Source organism: Octopus bimaculoides, chromosome 2 (assembly GCF_001194135.2).
Source record: "Octopus bimaculoides isolate UCB-OBI-ISO-001 chromosome 2, ASM119413v2, whole genome shotgun sequence".
Classification (NCBI taxonomy): domain Eukaryota; kingdom Metazoa; phylum Mollusca; class Cephalopoda; order Octopoda; family Octopodidae; genus Octopus; species Octopus bimaculoides.
In genome coordinates this window covers 34,178,978-34,181,356 of record NC_068982.1, presented here as the reverse complement: position 1 = coordinate 34,181,356, position 2,379 = coordinate 34,178,978, and the positions used below count along the sequence as shown (strand labels likewise).

Below are 2,379 nucleotides of genomic sequence, written 5' to 3'. Positions count from 1 at the left end.
TGGTACCCGCCTTTTCCCTTTCCTCATGAGGAAAGGGAAATGGTAAGTGAACAAATGAGTGCCAAATACACAGAATTTAAACTTTTCCAAATATTCAGTAGCAAGATTCTACTTTTGATTTTGTAAAAATTGGTAGTTGGCATTACTTTAAGACTTAATGTAAAGAAAACGAAAATAACTTAAAATCTGATGTAAGTAGTAATGATCTGTTGTGGTAAAAAGAAAAAAAGTTCCTGTGTTGGTAAGCTGACATTTCGGGTAGTATCTTTCGAAGAAACATCAGAATTTACATTTCACGACACAAGAACTTACCTTCCTTAATGAATTTATAAACGCTCAAATAATTAAATATGTTTGTAAATTAAGTATAGAAAAGTATTTTTAGTTGACAAATTATGTTTAACGATTATTAGAGTAGGATGTATGGCGACATCTTGCTCAATCGTTAAGTGGGCGAAATGGGACATACACACTTATAAGAATTTATATACATATAGTTTGTAATTTGAAAGGTACGTTATAAACAGATGCAAATGTAAAAGAAGTGAATATCATGAATAAATAAAGGATGAAATAACGTGTTCAAATTAGACTGAATGGCTTCTGGTACGACGTTGAGTCACGTATGCAAACAAATTAAAACCAGTATAGAGCACTGCTTATGTCACTTGGCGCCAAACTTTTTTGCGGGATGCGTCACGTTACAACGAGAAATCAAAACCGTAAACCATAGCAACAGAAAATTAGAAAATCATTTTAAAAAGTATAATAAATTTATGGAGTGAATAAACGTGACATTAAGTTTCTTAATAATACAATATAAAGAAAGAATTAATTTGTTTTAGAAAAATATTCACTGACATACGCATATACATAAAACACATGCGTATAATCTCCAAGTAGGGACTTATTTTTGAAAAGAAACTAACGAAGACTCTATCATCCTTTTTTTATTCAATAAAAATTGTACAAATATTTAATAGAAAAATTAAATATTATATTTATGTGTTCACAGTATGTTCTTTTTTAAATTTGAAAAAAGTGAATGTTAGCGATTTCTGCTCAGCTACGAGAGTATAATCAGTAGCGGCAACGTTTTCCAAGATGTCGGACGCAGACTGGGGTACGTGGTTCCAATCTTTATATTACACCAAAGATTCAAAGTGTTTAGTTCACTTATTATGGTGATATAATTTCATTACTTTTCATTTACGTCTTTCTATACTCCACAAAATAGCTTGTTATTCTCATTTAACCTTTTTTTTTTTTTTCCTCCTACTAACATGGGGCACTTCAATATTGGTTGTTCTCTCGACAGAAAAGGAAGATTTTGGATTCCAACACGTTGTCAGTGATAAATGGGAAGGAGAAGACGAAGAGGACGACGTTAAAGTGAGTTTTGTAAACTTATTCTAAAAACCATTATAAGAAGGTGAAAAGAAAAGTGTTTTAAAAGAACCTTTTTCTTTTTTTTTTTCCAAAATGGCTGACCGATAAGTTTGGTTTTAATTTTGATTTAAAATTAAGTTTATAATTTGAACTTCCTTCTTATCACCACTTAATCATCATTTTCATCGAGACGACTTTCCTCCAAATTTACTATTAAAACATCATGATGTTATGTAGATATAATACTAGATGACTCGTGGACGTTTTAGTCGGTGTAAAAATGTCACTACTTCGTCGCTTCTAGGTTTTATATTGGCACGAAAAACTGTTTTATATTCTGTTGTCATATTCTAGTATGATTTTTCAAAAATTTCTTCAAAGGCCTGTTGTATTAAGATTAACAGCCTAAACTTGGTTTGAAAGACATCAAATTTAAACAGCTGTGAGATCTTAACTTTACTCAAGTAGTGAAAAGGAAGTATAGGAACTAAACTAATTCGTAAGAGAAAAGAACACATGTGAGTTATCTCTGCCTTTTAATGAGTTTGTCGAACTCGTTACATACTAGAATGATCGATCCAGTTTCGTTGCCTAGATTACCTCTCAGTTAACACATTTAAGGAACTATATATACCATATCTCTCAAACGGCACTTTTTGATATTTTATGGTTGGTTATATATGTATAATGAGCTTGCAATCCTGTTGCTGGTCCCAGGATAGAGTAAACTTTGCTATCAACACGTTTTCGTGCTTGAGCACAATTGCCAAAACAACCAAATTGTACACCATATTGTTGATTTTGTATATAAAGACATAACATCATATATATATATCGCTACAGTTAGATATATATTATGACGATCTTTACTTTTAGGTGTGTGACTTGATTAAATTGAATACATTCAATAGTAGATAGAAACCTATTTAACGCCTAATTCTTTTGTTTCGCCGCAGCTGTTTTAATAATACAATTGTACGATTTGTTTTC

At 31.1% G+C, this 2,379-nt stretch overlaps 1 protein-coding gene across 1 annotated transcript in view; it reads left to right on the top strand.

The window, feature by feature from the left end:
* The first annotated feature begins 1,019 nt into the window (after positions 1-1,019).
* Positions 1,020-2,379, top strand: part of LOC106868104 (eukaryotic translation initiation factor 3 subunit J-A) — a 29,507-nt gene continuing 28,147 nt past the window's right edge. Inside the window, exons 1-2 of the mRNA XM_014913226.2 lie at positions 1,020-1,123; positions 1,319-1,392. Of these exons, the coding sequence (XP_014768712.1) occupies positions 1,105-1,123; positions 1,319-1,392 (93 nt within the window). The 5' untranslated portion in view covers positions 1,020-1,104. The remainder of the gene's footprint in view (positions 1,124-1,318; positions 1,393-2,379) is intronic.